At 42.0% G+C, this 18,249-nt stretch overlaps 1 protein-coding gene across 1 annotated transcript; it reads right to left on the reverse strand.

Annotated features, from left to right (window-relative positions):
- Nucleotides 1–361: 361 nt before the first annotated feature.
- Nucleotides 362–14,237, reverse strand: GRXCR2 (glutaredoxin and cysteine rich domain containing 2). Its single transcript, XM_029216842.1, has 3 exons — nt 13,902–14,237; nt 8,111–8,332; nt 362–1,685 (listed from the first exon to the last, which is right to left on the reverse strand). Exons 1-3 carry the CDS (start codon nt 14,235–14,237, stop codon nt 1,503–1,505), a joined length of 741 nt encoding a protein of 246 aa, XP_029072675.1. The 3' UTR covers nt 362–1,502.
- Between the last annotated feature and the right edge of the window lie 4,012 nt (nt 14,238–18,249).

Consider the following 18,249-nt stretch of genomic DNA (forward strand, 5'->3'; position numbering starts at 1 on the left):
AACACTGCACATCAAGCACCTGGTAATACCATCCTGCATGTCCAACAAACAGTATCTGTGGTCAAATGTTCCTGTCAAAAAGCAGAAGAATACACTTAAAGGTCTTAGGATCTCTTGACATCATTCCTTCCTCTGATATTCTGGAAAGACAGAAGAGCCAATAGCTGTAAGAAAACATAAACAGAGTCAGGAAATAGTTAAGTACAGAAGCAAAGAAAGTTGGTGAGCGATAGTGCCATTGTTTTGGCTGAAAGAGAACAGGCAAAATTATCTTGGTCTTGAAAAATAGTTTAATATTTTTATTAGAAGTATGTATATTGTCTGAAGATCACTCCACTGTTGAATTATATTAACAGCTGAATATTAGAGAATAACAAACAAATCTTGAAAAAATTAAGTTATGAAAATCAAAATAATTACCATAGAAAAGCAATGCGTATAAATAGATAACAGATTTTACTGTTATCTATGGCTGTTAGAGCTGCAAAAGTTCATTTAACAAACGTATTTTTCTAATTTTACAACCAACTTGAAGAGGAAAAATTATCCTTAGTACGCATGTTCATAGACAGTAGAAACATCATTGCTAAACATCAGCCTTGGTTAGTTTGTTTTTAGAAGTTTCCAGTAGATACCTATAAAATACCCACAGTCTTCTATGAAGAGATCATGGCTACATCTTAGCCTTAAAATAAATGCATTCTTTTGGTAGTAATTTGGGGGCTGGAAGAAGTCGTTATCACACACACCCATATACTTAAGCACCAAATTTATCATAAATAGCTTTGACTTGGCTTATAACCTCGGTAGTGTAGAGGCGCACAGAAATGTCTCATCTCATCTTGTCCTAAGAAGTAGCATTGCTCATTGCCTGCATGCATATTACCCAAGCACATCACACAGGAGAGACTCAGGACTTTGAAAAAAAAGGGGCTCCTCAGCTTGCCTCTCTTCAGCAAGAAGCAAACACATCTTGTTTTGTTTTCAGCGGCCTGCTAGTGCATTCAACATTGGGCCTCCCTTTCCTCCTCTGCTTGATTAAAAATGCAATTTGACCAATAACTGTGTGAAATGCATTATAAGCAACAAGAATGCAGTTCATCAGAAACCTGCCTTTTTTTATTCCTTTCTCTCTGCAGAATTTTTCAAATAACTCCCAACCGGGAAATGACTTCAGCCTGCTGCCTGAATTGTACATTTATTTGTTCACTTGTGCAAGGAGAAACCTGAGCTAAGTCAAGTGAGATACATGCACACAGTCCTGGAAGGATCACTTGAGAACCAGTTTCAAAGCAGATTCTAATTCAAAAATGCCTCTGCCACTTAGACCCACATGGAGCCTCACGAAATATCATCGAGTAACTCAGTTGTGCCAGTGGAGGAAGTGATGGCAGCCACGGTGGCTTCCTTGCTGGGAGAGGGAGGAGAAGGTGGAGGAAGGGCAGTTGATTACAAACAGCTTTAGGGAGGATGCGATAAAAGCAGACATACAAAGCCACGGGCTATTGATTGCAAATCTGGCAAGGCTGCAGGCCATTCTCATTGCAGGCAGGGCACCGCAGGGCCCGATAGGACTCCTTAAATCTGTTGGCCAGCATCGAGAACTTGCTGCCGTGGCACAGAGAGCAGGTGGCACTGCCCGATCCTCGGCAGTGAAAACAGTTGTCCTCGGGAAGTTCCCCTTCCTGCAAGAGACAGGTCAGGGTTAAGTTACAGCAGCAGTTCAAATCCATTGCTCACACACAGGTCAAAATAGCACTGGGAGCCTGCAGAGGCTGGGGCAGAATTAGAGGAAAATGTGTCCCACACGTGCCAACGAGGGACCTGGCCAGAGGCACAGAATAAGCTCAGCACTTTATCGGAGATTTCCCTGATGGACCTCTCTAAGACAGCAACTCCTGCCACCAGGCCGTGCACTCCACAGCTTGACCTTTTTCATCTCTCTTGTCACCATCTGACACATTATTTCTGTGCCCATAAGGGCAGGACTTAATGTTCCTCATTGCCAAACTAATAGTCAACACTTGTGAAACACCTGGGAGGTGTCAGGCGCTGTACCCGAGCCCTCGGCAGTGAGAGGGCAGAGTCCTAACCACTGGACTGCCAGGGAATTCCCTGGGCTCTGTTCTAAGAGCTCTCTCTGTGCCAGTGGTCACACAGCTTGAAGACAAGGAGGCAGGCTTGGGTCCCAGGGGGTCGGGCGCCAGAGATCATGCTCCTACTGACTCCATATGCAGTCCTCATCGGAGTCGCCCAGCAGTAGGTGCCCAGGATTGTTCTGTGTGACTGAGGGGATGGATGAATGGATGTTGCAATCCTTTGGAGCGTAGCTCTGAGTTCCTACAGAACTTTTATCTTTATGCTCTTGGGGAGCCATGAAAAGGCCCTGTGATTAAGAGCTCGGCTCTGGAGTCAGCAGCCTGGAGCTGAGGCCTGCCTCTGACAACAACTGTGCACCTGGGACGGTTCCCTTAACCTCCCTAAATCTCAGTTTCTTTACCTGTGATCTGGGAGGGATATTGCTTACCTCTCTGAGTAGCTGGAATATTAAATGAGAGAGTATATGTAAATGCCCTAATATATTATCTGGCATATTATAGGTTCTCCGTTAAAGTTAGTTTACTTCTAAGCCTTGTCCCCTCCTGCCAGGGACACCAGACTATGCCTCTTGGCTATCGCTGTGCTCTTCCCCTAAGACATCTCAAGGAAACTGGCAATTTTGCGCTGCCATGCAATGACTGTGCACAGACCACGAACCTTCTGTGAAATAAGGGGTAATACCAGGCCGATACCAGGTAGATTCAGCACCAGTTCCTGTCCATTTCACCTTTTGAACATCTCTCAAATCTCTTCAGTTTCCCCTCCACAACCACAATCCCGATCCAGACACCTATCGATTCTGGCATCAATTCAGCATAGTTCCTGCCTCCGGGCTTGTGGGATGTTCTCACCATGGATACCAATCTCATGAACCTACAGTTGTGATTGCCACATAGAAAGCACCCAAGAAACCTTGTAATGAACACCTGCCCACCAGATAAACTTCAGGTTAAAACCCAATCCCTGGGACTTCCCTGGTGGCTCAGTGGTTAAGAATCTGCCTGCCACTGCAGGGGACACGGGTTCGAGCCCTGGTCCGGGAAGATCCCACATGCCACAGAGCAACTAAGCCCGTGCGCCATAACTACTGAGCCCGCACGCCTAGAGTCCATGCTCCGCAACAAGAGAAGCCACCGCAATGAAAAGCCCACGCACCGCAACGATGAATAGCCACTGCTCACTGCAACTAGAGAAAGCCCGCGTGCAGCAATGAAGACCCAACACAGCCAAAGGTAGATAGATAAATAAATAAATAAATAAATTTATTGAAAAAAAAATCTCCTTAGCTGATGTACATTGTCAGTTACTTCTCACATCAGGCTCTCATCCTTAGGTCTCTCTCTAGCTGGTGTCGAGGAAACTTTCCCCACTCTCAACCCAACCAGCTCCTACCTGTTCTCAGATATCAGCTTAGCAGCACTTCCTCCAGGAAGCCTTGCCCACTCATACCTCTGGACCAGGAGTCCCACCCCACCTCTACTGCCCCTAGCCTGGCAGGTCTCACACTCCCGTGAAAGTTCCTGCTGACTAGACAGGAAGTGTTCTGGGCTCGTGCCTCTCCCCATCACTTCCTGACATCTAGCGTAGTACCTGGCACAATATTTGCTGTTCACATACTTGCTGAATGAATAAACAAACAAAACAATGACGTCTGGAGATCCCTTAGTGTTCTTAAATTCTAGGAACTAACAAGACAGCTGGAGTTCACTGGGTGCCTCAACCAGCTAACACAGCTTTCTTTTGTAACCTAAGAATAAAAATCATCTCTGAAAAGGGAGGCCTATGTTCTAAAAATAGCCCCATCGCACTGCAAAGTGCCTAAGTAGGTATTAAATTGTATTTATTCTAGATGTAGGGAATGGAGGTCATTTTCCAGCTGACAAAATCCCAAATGATGTCCATGTCCCCTTTTGTTAATATTTTACTGATTGTTGCCATATTCTGATATGTTAACAATGGGGAAATTGGTTTTCTTCCCTTAAAGTATGCAGAATAAATATATTTGCCAAAATATTCTTAAAGCAAATTGCCATGGTCCATTTTTCTGCCAAATCCATCATGTTTTTGCTTTGCACTTGATCCCACTGAGATTTTAATGATATGAGTCAATGTTGTCAAAGAAAATACAGTAAAATCCTACCATAATGCTACACATGTGATCCAAAAATTCATTTGCATAGAATGCCAGGCAAGATATTGAAAGATTAGTGAAATGACCTGGTGAGCCTACCATAAAGAACAAGAACAAATCATCAATCAAATCTCATCTCATGTCACATGGTTATATGACACATTGTTAGAGGTTTCACTGGAGTTTCCATTCTTTTTTTTTTTTTGCGGTACGCAGGCCTCTCACTGTTGTGGCCTCTCCCGTCACGGAGCACAGGCTCCAGACGCGCAGGCTCAGCGGCCATGGCTCACGGGCCCAGCCGCTCTGCGGCATGTGGGATCTTCCCAGACCGGGGCACGAACCCGTGTCCCCTGCATCGGCAGGCGGACTCCCAACCACCGCGCCACCAGGGAAGCCCTGGAGTTTCCATTCTTATCCTAAGTTACCACCCTTCCTCCAACTGTTTGCTCTCAATATGCTCTTTTTAATCATTCAGTTAACTCAACAGGTATTTATTGAGCCTCTACTCTATATAAGGCATGCATGATATCAGCGTCTGCGTACCAGTCTCAGTATTTTTAAAAATTCTTCCCAGAAAACATTTAGTAAGAAGATATAGAACATCGCTGCACAGTGTAACTTAGGTTCGAGAACCCAACAACCTACGCAAACCACCTCTCATTAGCTCCATGACCAAGAAAAGGGGTCTCAGCTTTCATCAGAGACTCAAAGGCTTGCGTGGCCCTTAAGATAGTAACCAGCACCAATCTGGAGGCCGATCAGCAGAGTGATTAAGATCATGAGATTGGTAGTCAGATGGACCCGGGTTTGACTACTGACTCTGGTGACCTCTGGAGAGTTACTCAACTTCTCTGAGCCTTAGTTTCCCCAGCTGCAGAATGGGACTACAGATAATACCCACCTCACAGAGTCCTTGTGAGAATGAAATGGACTACTGCATGGAAAGCACTGGGCATGGGGCCTGGCTAACATGAACCCTCAAAAAGTGGCAGTTATTATTATTATCATTATTCTGTTTCAAAGGTAAGATCACCTAAAGCATAAAGAAGCCCAGATGACTTATGGTCTCAAATCCACTGAATACAGGGTCAGATTTTTCCCCTTCTACTTTTCATTGTGGCTCAATTCAATTATTCCTCTCCTTTTCTTTTATAGTTAATACAGACGTTCAAGCATGGCCTGGCTTTTAGCCCTCCCTGCTCTTTCATCAAGGTCCTACTGTTTCCCTGTTCCATATAACACAACAAAGAGTCTCTTGGTCAGAATGGGCTCCTTGATGTTCTTTGACCCTCTGTTTTAGAATAAAAGTTGTCTGGGCATTTACTGCATGAGGGATGGGGCAAACAAATAGCAATTTCAAACAGAGCTTAGGGACTTCCCTGGTGGCGCAGTGGTTACGAATCCGCCTGCCAATGCAGGGGACATGGGTTCGAGCCCTGGTCTGGGAAGATCCCACATGCCGTGGAGCACCTAAGCCCATGCACCACAACTACTGAGGCTGTGCTCTAGAGGCTGCAAGCCACAGCTACTGAAGCCCAAGTGCTCAACTACTAAGGCCCACGTGCCTAGAGCCCGTGCTCCACAACAAGAGAAGCCACTGCAATGAGAAGCCCATGCACCACAATGAAGAGTGGCCCCCGCTCGCCACAACTAAAAAAAGAAAGCCCGCGTGCGACAATGAAGACTCAACGCAGGCAAAAATCAATCAATTAATTAATTACTTATAAATAAATAAAATAAAATAGAGCTTAAAGGACAGGCAAGTGGAGTATAACCTTTCACAGCAACTTTCTGCTGCACACCTCTGTCTTGGTTTATGGCATTATAGCTAAAAAACACAGTTCTCTCCAAATTGAATTTAAAGGTAATTGTCATAGCAGGCTTGTTGTTGCTTTTTCATTCAGGCCTGCAATGTGACCTGCATTTCTGGTCCTCTTCTGAAAATGCATGCTCCAAGTTACAATATGGTATGGAAAATGATAGAATTAATGAATTTTAAAGTGGGACGGTAATGCTTTGGATCACAAAGTTTAGTTGTCTGACTGCTGCTATGCTAGGCTCTGAATAGTGCTTTGTAGAAAGTGAGAGAAGGCAGAGGCAGAATATTTCTTATCAGTTGGCACTTTCATTCCAAATTCCAGTATTCTTTCCACAAACATTTATCTAATATTTACTGAGCAGCTATTATATTCCAGGCTCTATTTTTTTTGGCATTGGAACTACTATGTTACACCCAACATAAACATGCTCCCTGACCTAATAGAGACCAAATCCTAGTGGGTAAGAGCAAACATTAACCAAAGAATCACACAAATAAATGTAAGATTACATGTGCACGGGGAGGGGGAGGTGCCTTGAGGGGTCCATCCTTGTGGATTTTTATCCTCATGGGATTTTATCCTCATGGAAACCAGGGGAGGCCTCTCTGTGGAAGTGATGCCTCCACCGAGATCTGTGGGCAAGGAGGTAGGGAGTCTGGAGAATATTCTAGGCACAAGGAAGTTGCCTCTGGCAGGACAGAGCAAAGAACATCTGAGGGGTAGCCAGATGGGCAGTGTGTCTAGGGCAGAGAGAATGTGCAGAGATGTGTAAGAGATGAGGCTGAAGAAGCCAGGCCACACAGTGCTTTCTAGAACAAGTGAAGAGTTTTGGTTTTATCCCAAGTGATAAGAGCCTACTGAAAGTTGTTTTCTTTTGGCAGCGGGGCGGCGGGGTGTGGGGGGGGTGTGAGTAAGGGATGGCATGATCAGATTTGCATTTCAACTATATTTTATCAAGTGTGAGATCAGGTCGGAAAGAGACAGGAATGGTTCTGAGGAGAACTGGAGTCTGGTCATGGCTTTCTCATTCCCTTGACATCGCTCAAGTGCGAGGAAGTCCCTGGCCCATTTTGTCATGCTAACGCATGGGAGGTTCAGCTTCAAGTCCCAAGAGATGGAATCTAAAGAGAGAAAATTCATTTCTGCTGCTTTCCAAGCTTTTACTCTCTTAGCTTAAATTCACCAAAATTGCTTTTCTCCCCCTCAACCCCATACTGTGAACTAACGAATGTCATCACCTTCCCGCTTGTCTGAGCATGTCTGAGCAAGGTGGGGTGTGCACACCTCTGAAATGTGTGGGGAGAAAAAACATTCGTACTATCTATATTTATTTTTTATCTAAAGAAAACAAAACAAGAATTAAGCTTTAATAATATCTTCATAAGAAACGGTTATACTGATTTTTAATAAACTAGGTGACACCAGCACCCTCACTAAGTTGGGCAGTCACTTAACATAGGTGGTACCCAAGGGACCCTGTTGTATACATGATGTAAAGTGACCTCACCTTACATAAGGTGACAATGACGACCCTGCTCATTCGTTCACTTTCAGCATATTACAACATGTGGCTCACTAGTGTCTGGTCTAGTGGATTTACAGATGATATTGCTTAGTTTTAACTAAACTAATCTCCACAAACTCTAAAGACAAGTAGATTTATTAGATTTCTTCAAGGAAACTGCGGGCTGAGGATTACCAACAGTAATAGGAGCACAAGCAAACCCATAAGAAAAGGACAGAGCTGATTTTTTCCATCTCTAGAACAAACTGTTCTAAGCCTCAATGCAAAGGGAAAACAATAAGTTCCTAATCAGATCTTAAATCATTCAAAATAATTCAAATTATGAGTATTTGAAATATGGGCTTATAACTATTATTGCTAACAATAAAATGTGATAAACCACTAGAATATAATAAAATTCCTCAACATCTTTAACACTTAGACATAAGTATTCACATTCAAAAGTTCTTACTTAAATAGTGCACAGTGAAAACAATTTGGAGACCACGGCTATAGGGCCAGCTCTGCACAGGGCAGTGAACCGTTCTGACATACCTGTGGGTACTGGTTATGGGGGAAGGTGCCTCCCGTCTCTGCCAAAGGCCCATCGTTCTGGTCTCCATAGATTTCTTCTTTGCTCATCAGAGACTCTTCCTCAGCCTCCTCTTCCTTCTGGAGCATTTTCCTCATGAAATCTCTCTTGTCCATTGGAGTTCGAATGATTTTCAGGTTATTCGTGTAGATGATTATCTTTCCAAAATCTATAATAGGTGGGGACTAGAGAAATGAAGAATGAGCATGGTGATTCACCGGGAGTCACCAAATACAGGGCTGCAGAACCTCTTCAACATCCCAGGAAAGAGAGATACGGTCTGGCACTAGGGATCCCATCACAGCCCAAAGCTACAGTTCGTTCTCTGGTTTCTTTGCTCAGTCTGAAAACCCTGAACACCAGCTTCTTTCTTCCTGTTGATGGTAACCAGCCAAAGCTGAATTAATCATGTAACTAGAATGTAGGACTCTGCAGGACAGGGTCCAGAGCTTCTATTCCTACTACATACCATGCGATCTGGTGCAGGGCTGGGCACAGTGAGTGCTTAATGCATACAAAGGAAAGCTTTTAAAAAATAAATCTCTCAGCAACCAAATTACTAGTTATGCTTTTTTTTAAAAAAATTACCATTTACATAATTAATCAGGGTGCCTTTTAAGTTCTAACTTTTTTTTGTTTATTGTATAATGCATCATTTGAAAATACCAAGGAAATATCTTTTTGTTTTTAATGATGCATGAATGCAAGTAATTCTAGTTGGCAGTATTTGATTGTAAGAAATCAATAAAGTAACTGTATTTTTAAAAAAATAAATAAATCTCTCTCCAACATTTTTATGCATAAATAATAACAGTAGACACAATTTATTGAATTACTACTATTATTATTATTATAGTGGATAGCATTTATTTTGGGTCAGGCTTCATACTAAGCATTTTACAAACATTACCTCACTTCCCTCCCAAACATCCCTATGAGGTAGATGCTATGATTTCTACATTTTACAGAGAAGGAGACTGAGGTTCAGTGTGGTTAAGAGTCTTCCACGTTTACAGAGTTACTCAGGGTTTGTGGCCAGGATTCAAACCCAGGTCTGTCTCACCCTAAGGACCATATTCTTAACACCTATACTGTAGTATTCACAAACATTCCCCACAACCACCAGATAAGATATATGTGTGTGTGTGTGTGTGTGTGTGTGTTCATTATTCATATAATATGAAAATTTTTTATGTCAATAAATGTACTTCTATAGCATCATTATTAATAGCCTATGTTCCCTTGTAAGGATTTATCATGTGTTACTTCATCATTTGCTGAGAAACAACTTGGGCAATACTACAATGCAGTAGAGAAGCCTGGGGAGGAAATGTCTCGCAGAGCTAGGATAGCTTGGGGGGAAACAACACTAGATCCCAGTTCCACTGTCCACCAGTTGTGAGATGGGGAGAGCCATTTGGCCTCTCAGAACCTATTTGCTCACGCAAATGGGTTGACATCCAACTGATGGGCACCACCAGAGACAAATTACTTATTAAAATATATGAATATTTCCATACTGGGTGGTAATCAGGTGCTGTCCTGATACTCCTGAGAGCCTTCCTGTTTCCCCAGCCTCTCTCCTCAGGGAGCCTCTCACATCCCCAAACCCAGCAGTGTAGACATTAATGCTTAAGACCCCAGTCTCAGGACCCTGCCCCAGCACTCTGCTGGCTTCTGTGCTGACTGAGCAGTGTTCCTGTGCTTAAATATTTTGACTCTCATCCCTGAGGCTAATTATATCAAGGTCTAGGGGCGAGGGTGCAATGAAGAATATGTAAGAGTTTGCAAAAGCTGAAGATACTACACAAGTGATGGGCATTGTTACTGCCACTAGTATTAAAAACTTCTTTAGTAGTGCACGTACAATCATGCTACACAACTACATTCCCCAGCGTGAAATATCTGGCCCTGCTTTTACAGAACTGTATAAACCAAATTTATTTAGATGCCACAGTTAAGCAGTCTCCTATTTAAAGCCATCAGGCATTCAGTCACAGCCTGGCTTGAGCAGGACTTCAATCTTCGGGTCCCCTTCCTTGAAACACCCATGGAGTTTTCAATAATTATTTACGGAGCCACAGGCTTCCTGCCTGGCCCTGTATTCTCTCCCTCTCTTCAGGAGATCATGTGGCAGCTTCCATTTCCTACTGTTTGATGCATGCTGGGTTCCTGTTTCACACTCTGGACTATCAGTTTCTGAGCATCAGAAGATAAAGATGGTGGCACTTTTGGAAGGTTCCATATCTCTTTCCAGTAATAGCCAAAGAGGTTCAGTTACTAGGAAGCTTTTTTCACACATAGGGCTGGTTTTTTCAAGACAAAATTCTCAATATACAAAAAAAAAAAAAAAAATTGCAGTCATCTGGTCCAACATCCTGCCTCTCTAAGCTGGTCAGCATCTGAGATACCCAGGATAGTAAATTTATTTTTAAGATACTCCAAAGATGGAGGGTCCCAAATCATCTTTAAGGTGTGTTTAAGTTTCAGTCACCCTGACAGCCAAGTTCTTCCTTGTGTCTAAGGAAACTCTCTGGGTGTAACTAAAGTTCACATTATCCAGTTACACCCAATTGCCCGTGAGGAATACCCACTCTTACATTATAGAGGACCAGGATGGAGCCAGGAATTTTTTGTGTCCTTCCAACGCCCGGAATGGCAACTTGTGTGATTAAACATTCACAAATACTCTGATGTCAAAAGCAACAGGACTGGGAATTGCCATTCAGGGACCATGAAACCTTTCCACTGCTCTGTGTTTAAATGCAGACATGCCTAGTGGGTACCAGAAACTCAATGGGCTTTGGAGGTAGGCAGACCTGAGTTCAAATTTTAAATCTCTCAAACTGTGTGAGATTTGCAAGTTTTTTTAAGCCCGATAAACTTGTTTTTCCAATTTGTAAAACTCTCACAGAGTTACTGTGAAGATAAAATTGCATAATTTCCACAAAGTACCTGTTCAATAAATGTTACATCCCTTCTTCCTTTCCCTTTCATTTTTTTAAATGAAACTTATAAATTTTAGTCAGTTTCAATTCCTTAAAATATCTGATTGTTTATAACCACTTTCTCTATCCATCACATGAAATTTTAAAAGACTCCATATTTCCTAGGTAAGAGCCTGGTCATTATCACAATGGTAGGTAGCATATACAATGTGCCAGGCACAATGCTAAGTACTTTTAATGTCATATGTTTTTAATCACCATGATAATCTTTGAAAGTAGGTACTTTTATTATCACAAGGTTAAGTGGCTTGCTCAAGCTCACAGAGTAAGTGGGTAGAACGGACATCAAGTCCAGGTTTAATTGACACCAGAGCCTTGCTTTTTATGATTATTATTTTATTGTGGTAAAATATACATAACATAAAAGTTACCACTTTAACCTTCTTAAGGTTCAGTTCGGGGACCTCAGTACATTCACATTATCGTGCAACCCTCTCCACCACGTGTCTCCAGAACGTTTTCTTATTCCCACACTGAAACTCTTCAGTTAAACTCCACCTTCTCCTCTCCCCAACCCCTGGCGAACACCATTCTGCTTTCTGTCTCTGTAAATTAGACTATGCTAGTACCTCATGAAAGTGGAATCATACAACTCTCTTTTTGTGACCGGCTTATTGCACTTAGCTCAAGGTCTTCAAGGTTCAGGCATGTTATAATATGTATCAGAATTTCCTTCCTTTTAAGGCTGAATAATATTCTACGGTATGTATATACCACGTTTTGTTTGTTCAGTCACCTATTGACGAATATTTGGGTTGTTTCCACCTATGGGCAATTATGCTGCTATGAACACTGGTGTACAGATATCTGTTCAAGTTCAGAGCCATTACTTTTAATTATTGTGTTTCACTGCTACCCAGTGTTGCTGCAAAGCCGATATTTACTAAGGGTTATTTTACAGTTGGATTCACTATTGAAAAATCATGACTTCCCAGCTCTCATTTCCTTATTTTTCCTAAGTACCGCACTGACAACCTGTTTCAGTGGGTGGAGCTGCACGAATCCATCCTGATCACTCTCACACCAGAGGCGGCCTAGCAGTGGGATGTGGCATTTGTTCAGGAAACAAAGAAAACAAGGATAACCGGATGAAGCAGAAATCAAACCCTGAACCTTGTCTCTAGAGTACTATGTTCAAAACCACTGTGCCGTGCTGCGAGGAAGACTCCGGTAGCTGGTTTTATCAAGTCCATGCCTAATCATACTTTTACATAAATGCCAAGTATGACACATGACTGATGAAGGTCAAGAAGTCCAACATTATAAACCATGGCCTTGTACAAAGTTCGTATAAACTATGACTTTATAAATTCTAAAGCTACAAATGAGATTTAGTTAAAAAGAAATCCTGTAAGTACAGGATATAACAAAGTACCTAGGACGTAATAAGCACTTGATAAATGGTAACTATTATTATCATCATCACTATTATTAATGGCCTTATTCTCTTAAAAGGAACGTTCCATAGGGCCAAGGGCATGAGGAATCAGAAGACCTGGGTTCTTATTCTGACTCTACGCCTAATGACCCTACAATATTGGGTGGGTCCCTTACAACTTGGAACTCAATTTTCCTCACTTGCAAAATGGAAAATACCATACTTTGCCTTTCTCCTCAAGGTTGTGAAGAAGACTCAATGAGATAGAATGTGATAGTGCTTTGTAATGCGTAAGTCACTCCACTAACATGAGGGATTGTTCATTCCAGCTCCCTTTAATATCAAAAAGAAACCTGGTATTATCTTTGATAAATGTGGACATGCCCATAATTACACTTTTACCAATGCCAGCAAGGCCAATACATTTGTCTGCTATAGATGTATAATCTGTTCCCTTAGGAAACGAACAATAAAAATGATTAGAGAGTAATTATCTGAATTTCATACTTTAAATATGAAAACATATCCTGGTGTGCTATTCATTAATAACCTGGTACATTATATCATTGTATTCACTCTTTTTTTTTTTTTTTTAAGGCATTCATGGCCCTACTGGCAGAGAGCATATACACATCTCTGTTTTTGGAAATCAGCGAATATTTTCCAGGTTCTTCTAGCTTCAAAGAAGATCATGTATGGGCTTTTGATTATCCATGGTACTGGAGAAGATAACTGAAATTCACAGATAAAATACATGTTTCAAGTGAAATATTAGCTCAAATGTCTTCCCATGTAACATTTCCTCTGGCTGATTTGCTTTTCACCATTTCTTCCCAGGACTCCAACTACCCAGCATTCATGTTAACAAGCAATGGAAAGGCAAAATAAATAAATAAACAAACAAAAAAGCAGGCAGCAGGAGGGAGATAAGAAATAAAAGAAGACATGGATAAACCACAAGCTGAATAATTGGCTGGAATAAAATAAGCACCTTCAAGCACTTAGCTCTTTCAGGAAAAAGAACAACTTGTTGCCCCATAATTTTTTAAAACGGCAGACCGGCAACCTGAAAACCGCTGCATCTCTATTTCATTTACTTACCAAGATTGCCCAGCCAAAGACCCAATTACAATTTGCTACCCTGAATGGAATTTGAATACTAGCTATGCATATTGCACTTTCCAATAGGTAGTCAACAAGAATGTTATTTTCATCCCAGAAATATTATTCTGAGAGCGGCTTCACATTTGGTGCACCTATAGCTCTGGTCAGTACCAGAGTAGGAGCGAGATACAAATCTGAACAATTCAGGTGTTTCTCTAACCACATTTTAGTCCTTAAAGCTTATACACCATGGGCAATACCAACCTTACGGTCATTCGCCTTGTAATCATTGAAGAAAGGCTGGCTGCTCGCCAAGGTGTAGGCACTACCCTCTCGAAACACGCTGATCCTCTGAGCAGTCAGCTTAGGGGAGTATGACTGGGGTTTGGGGGCTTCCCCAGACCCATAAACACCATCCATTGGTTCAAGGGACTCTTGGAGGAAACTGTGAGGGTACTCCTCCTTTGGCGACTCTAATTCCTGCCCATCCTCAAAGACCTGCTTCAACACCCGGCCACTGTAGGAGGAAGAGATTTTAAATCGTACTTTCCGGGGTTTGCCGTCACTCTTCTGGTTCAGCTTCTTCGCAGGGTCCTCCATCAGCAGAAGGTTCACCTTGTGGTTTCCAGGCTTTGGTGTAGCCAGTGAAACTTGGGGCTCTGAGAAAAGGCATTTTATTTTCTCTCCTGCATATGATTAATTCAGGCTGGTGCTGGGGTATGCTCGGTTTACAGCAACTGACACCTGCACGTTAAATATTGATAGGCCTTCATGCCGAGGCAGGCTGCTGCGGGTCTATGGAGTGGGCGGAGCATAAGACAAGACTGGGTCCTCTCAGAATCCCAAACTCGCCCGTGCCTTCACCCCAACCCTGGCATTTCTTAATAGGAGCATGAGTAGGTTTATTTAGGCTGAACAAGTAATCAGTTCAGCAGGGATCAGTTAGCAAGGGTCTTGTTATTCTTACCCACAACTATGACCTAGTGAGCATTTAATATGTGCCAGAGATTTTTACAAGCATTACCTTACTTTGTCCTCACAATAAACCTACAATGAAACTATTATTATCTGTGTTTTACAGAGGGGAAAGTGTGGGCCCCAGCAGATTCTCCATTAGTTTACTCTATTACAGCAAGTAAGTGACAGAGCAGGGATTCGAACTCAGTTCTAACTGATTCCAAAACCCATGACCAGTCCACCAAGCCGAAAGTTTTCAAACCGTGTCTCATGGAGCCCTAGACAGGAAGAAGCCATGGGTCCTCCTGAGCCTTCTACCCCTGCATTAACCAACGCACCTTCACTTTATATCTATTTTATATTTAAGATTTCATCTGCAAGAACAGCATGAGCCCCAATGCCTACTGAAGACAGCACCTAGTAAATGCCCACACTGTGAGATAGTTGCTGGGATGAATATCAGAGAAGCACAAGACATGGGGCTTGAGAATGACAGTCCTATAATTCAGTTTAGGAAACAGGCCTAACACATATGGAGTAACAGCTTCCTGCTTAGGGAGCAAACCGTCCACTGCTAACTGCCGGAACAGCTATTCTGGGAAGAGAGCAGTCCCTCAGGAGACAAGGATGGAAGAAGAAGGCTTATAATGGAAGGGCCCTTGTATTGGCAAAAAAAAGAACGAGTTGGATTTGAAGAGCTGACAGGGTGGAGGTTAAGACTTTCTCCCAGTCTTTGCTAACGACATCATAATTGACTTAGTTGCCCAAACTGATTTCTCCCGTACTTCTGCAGCCATTCCCATGGATTCTATCACCACTGCCTTCTTCCATCCAGCCCCACCTCTCCGGCCCCAGCTCAAGCCCTCATCACTTCTGTTTTCAGAGCTGTGGCAGCCTCGTGGTGACCTCCCCACCCATCCACAAGTCCATTCTCCACATAGATGCCAGAGCTATGCTTCCAAAGCACAAGTCTGTGGATGCCACTCTCCTGCATAAAACGTCCTAACTCTTCATGCAGCGGGCAAAGTTCCTCAAAACCTAACCCTGTCTTCCTCTCCAGACTGTCCTCTGTCTCTTCCAGGTGCTGCCTGGAATTTGTGTTCCAGGCATACTGACAATCTCACCTATTTCTCAAAACTACAGATTTCTGTCTCCTATCCAGAACAAACTGTTTCCTGATTGAAATGTCAAACTTTCACTCATCCTTCAAGTCACACCTCCAAAGTCACAGCTTCTGGGAAGCCTTCCCACCTGCCCCGAGGAGAAGGCCATAGGACTTTGGACCTACCACCATTAACTGCTTCTTGTTTTTCTCTTACCATTCCTGTGTTCTCCATGAAACTGTGAACACATCAGAGTCAGGCGCTATCTTGACCATTTCTTTACCCCTAGTTTTTATCAAAATGCCTAGTATTTAATAAAACTCAGTTAATAATTATTCAATGAATGACTTCCAGGTGAGAGAAATCAAATAAATAAAACTTTGGAACAGGAGATGAGCACATATTGTGGAGAACAGTGAAGAGGTGAAAGTTGTCAAGAAAAACATCTACATTTCTACTAAAAAAGGGTTTCCTGGTTATAAGGTCTCTGTGTAATCAATGCAAGGAGTAGATTAAACACACACACACACACACTCACACAGAGACAATATTTTAAAACAAGAAAGAAAGAAAGATATGTCTTCATAGTATCAGAAGATACATGCCTATAGGTTCCCTAGGATGCAGAGCTGGCTGTGATGTGCCATGAATGGATGACAGGAGGCTGAAACATGGACCCCTCAGCCCTCAGGACAGCCAGGTGTGGCCCCAGGCTCCCAGGTGGTCACCTCGGATGACATCAGCCTCATCTATTTCCTCCAGTGTAAAAAAACAAGTACCATTATTTTCTAAGTATACCATGCCATGAAAAAGACCAGGAAGCCCTAACTAGAAGAACATTTTCTTCTATCCATCCCAAGAAACAAGTATTAGTAAGTGACTTATAGCCTATCTTCATCCAGAGGACCAGTGAGTGGACTTCCATGACTACCTGGTAAATAGGCATTCTCCACTGAACACGGAATAAACATCATTAAAAAGGTAGACTTTCAAAAGGGTAGATTTCAACCAGAGCGTATACATTGATGCATTTTGCACAATTGTGCTTCTGCTACCTTGAAAATTCGTTAAGCTTAAATTAAGATAGAATTATGAACACAACTGAATGAATTGGATAGGATTCTCACTATGAAAAAAAGAATCCTTTAGTTATGTGCAGAAGTCAAAAGCTGGCAATGAGTTTTCCAAGTAACATTTGTTTTGTACTTTTTACACCCATTCCCACGTTCGCAAACAGACTTTCAGCAAGCCAGACCAAACTCATGGAAGTTTTGAAACAATCATGCTTACTCGATAATTTTTAGATGTTAGTGATTTCAGGACAGTCACAACTTACACACATCCAGATGGAGCATACATTGATAAAATGAAAACAATTTTGGCAGTATTATCCAAAGCTTTAAAAATGTTCAAATCCTTGAACCTTACTAAAGAGAAAATAATCACATAAATCAGAAGAAATAATGTCAAAACATTAGCATGAGTTGCCCCCAGGTGGAAGACTCTCAATGACTATTTTTTCCTTCCCAGTTTCATTACATTTTACTTGACTATGATAAATGTATCTTACTTTAATAATCGGGGAAAAATAAATGAAAAAAAATTCATTACTTTCAACCCAATAATTTTTCTTAAGGAGATGATTTTTCTTTTTAATTTTAAAAGTTTATTTGAGCAAAATTGATTTGAATCAGGCAGCACCAATCCAGAAGTGGTTAGGAGTGTTCCACCAACAGGGGCTTGGGGAGAGACTTTTATAGAGAAAAGGCAGAAGCAAAGTAAGACAATCATTGTTTGGCTATAGCTCAAAGCCTAGTTGTCTGTTTGTGACTGGTCAGCCTTAGCATTTTGATTTCATAACCATGAGGCATTTACAGGCTTAGACTTTGATTTGCTTACATAGGCCACCACAGCATTAAAGCTACACCAATTTAATAGCCTCCTTGTTTAATTAATTTAACAATTCCCCTCTTTTTGCTATCTTCTCATACATGAGAGACTGACCAAACATTTGCTATGAGTGCCTCTCAATCACCATCAAAGTTAAGTTGTTCTTGTCTCATTGTCTCACAGATTATGATGTCAGATCCACAGAAGAATTGTTTTTGCTGTTCATCTCGTTGTTCATCTAGTTTCTGTTTCTCCAAGTGCAGAAAGACCATCTGATGTACTGCTGATGGCTACAAACATGCATTTAAGACCTTTGATAGGAGGATAATACCAAGAGACTTAAGCATACTCCTTAGCCAGGGACCCCGTGAACCAAACCAGTTGATATCAAATAAATCAAAGAAGGTACCTGAAAAGGCATCAACCTGTTTTAGCCAAGTGGCTTATTTGTTAATTTCTTGTATTTGCTACAATACCAAAGGTGCTGATCTAGGTATAGCAGAAGGTATTTGCTATGGCATAGACTGCTTTTTCAGCCAAGTAATCTAAAGCAATTCTATCACGTAAAACTGCCTTAGCAAGAAAGTCTAGGGACTTCTGTTGTGTAGCTATGGCCTTATCGGTAGATTCTGTGATAGTTGCCAGAGTTAAGGAGCATTGTC

Source organism: Monodon monoceros, unplaced genomic scaffold (genome assembly GCF_005190385.1).
Source record: "Monodon monoceros isolate NGI ecotype Baffin Bay Population unplaced genomic scaffold, NGI_Narwhal_1 Super_Scaffold_12, whole genome shotgun sequence".
Lineage (NCBI taxonomy): Eukaryota > Metazoa > Chordata > Mammalia > Artiodactyla > Monodontidae > Monodon > Monodon monoceros.

Bases quoted from the DNA above. Each gene is read 5' to 3' on its own strand.
- GRXCR2 (XM_029216842.1), bottom strand. From the start codon at position 14,237: ATGGAGGACCCTGCGAAGAAGCTGAACCAGAAGAGTGACGGCAAACCC. The intron at 8,333-13,901 runs GTTGGTATTGCC...TCATTTCTCTAG, and splicing joins ACAAGGCGAATGACCGTAAG to TCCCCACCTATTATAGATTT. The intron at 1,686-8,110 runs GTATGTCAGAAC...TGTCTCTTGCAG, and splicing joins CCCATAACCAGTACCCACAG to GAAGGGGAACTTCCCGAGGA.